This window comes from Culex quinquefasciatus, chromosome 2 (genome assembly GCF_015732765.1).
Source record: "Culex quinquefasciatus strain JHB chromosome 2, VPISU_Cqui_1.0_pri_paternal, whole genome shotgun sequence".
Taxonomy (NCBI): domain Eukaryota; kingdom Metazoa; phylum Arthropoda; class Insecta; order Diptera; family Culicidae; genus Culex; species Culex quinquefasciatus.
The window spans coordinates 219,692,656-219,693,945 of NC_051862.1; the positions used below are offsets into that span (position 1 = coordinate 219,692,656).

Sequence of the window (1,290 nt, forward strand, 5' to 3'; positions counted from 1 at the left end):
ATGTTTTCTGCCCGCCCCAAAATCCAAGAGAGTGTAGCCTAACCGTGTCAAATTTGACGGAAACCGACCGGCTGCTCACTGACCGTTTCACCCGATAGAAGAAACCGAGAGTGAAATGAGCCCAACCATGGCACCTTACAACATCTCTCCGAGCCGGTGACGACAACGTTTAGAGTGTAACTTAAAACGGTGTTTTTGATATAAAAACTAGACCTCGCCGTTCCAAACGACATCACTCAACGGCGATCATTTCTCACCGGTGGACAACCTCCCAAGTTTGAGCTTTGAAAACATGAAGGTAGGTTTGATAAGGTCAGGTTGAAACTTGAAGTAACTTTTGTACTTTTCAGGCGTTCATCGTGTTTTCCGTGGTCCTGGCCGTCGCCTTCGGCGCGGCAGTCGACACTTCCAACAAGGAAAAGCGTGGCCTGTGGGAGGTCAACGATCATCACGGTCTGGACGGGGGTTTCGAACACCATGGAGACGTGAACCACCACAAGGAGGTCATCACCAAGAATGTGCACGTGCCGTACCCGGTGGAGGTCGAGAAGCACGTCCCATATCCGGTGAAGGTCCCATACCCTGTTGAGGTCGTCAAGAAGGTCCCCGTGGTGGTGGAGAAGAAGGTCCCGGTCTACGTCGAGAAGAAGGTGCCCGTCCACGTTGATCGTCCAGTTCCGTACCCAGTTGAGGTCAAGGTCCCGGTTGTCCACAAGGAGTACGTCGAAGTGCCCAAGCCGTACGCAGTTCATGTCGAGAAGCCCGTCCCGGTGTACGTGAAGAAGCCGGTCTACATCGAGAAGCACGTCCCGGTCACCGTGCAGATTAAGGAAGTGCACAAGAAGAAGCACTGGGGATTGTTTTAGAAACTAAATGTATGTTAAGATTATTTTATAGATTATGCACCGAAGAAATACACTAATGTCCTAAGCTTGCTTAAAAAATCTCCTTTTTTCATTTTGTAATAATCACTCCAGGAAAGTAGTAATAACCTCTCAATGCTAATTATGTAACCAGACCGTGAACAATAAGTGACCCACATCTTCCGGCAGTACAATCAATCCACGTCAGGTTACTGCACTGTTCACCGCAAAAAAAAGGTTTCCCCTTTACCTTTTTAACATCACTTCAACAAAAAGCGCCCTCCTTCTCTACCTGCCCCAGAACGTTCACCCGGGGTCACAGAGTCCCGCTCCCAAAATTACAAATTACAACAGAACCGTGAAAGGAAGAAAGTTTTCAATAAAAGAAGAACCCCAACCGCCTCAATCAGAGCAAGCGTGGAAATGT

General features: G+C 48.4%; 1 protein-coding gene across 1 annotated transcript; it reads left to right on the forward strand.

Annotated features, from left to right (window-relative positions):
- Nucleotides 1–249: 249 nt before the first annotated feature.
- LOC119767498 (mantle protein-like) lies at nucleotides 250–915 on the forward strand. The gene is made up of 2 exons (XM_038256226.1): nucleotides 250–298; nucleotides 351–915. The coding sequence occupies exons 1-2, from the start codon at nucleotides 293–295 to the stop codon at nucleotides 864–866; spliced, it is 522 nt and encodes a 173-aa protein (XP_038112154.1). The 5' UTR covers nucleotides 250–292; the 3' UTR covers nucleotides 867–915.
- Nucleotides 916–1,290: the final 375 nt, after the last annotated feature.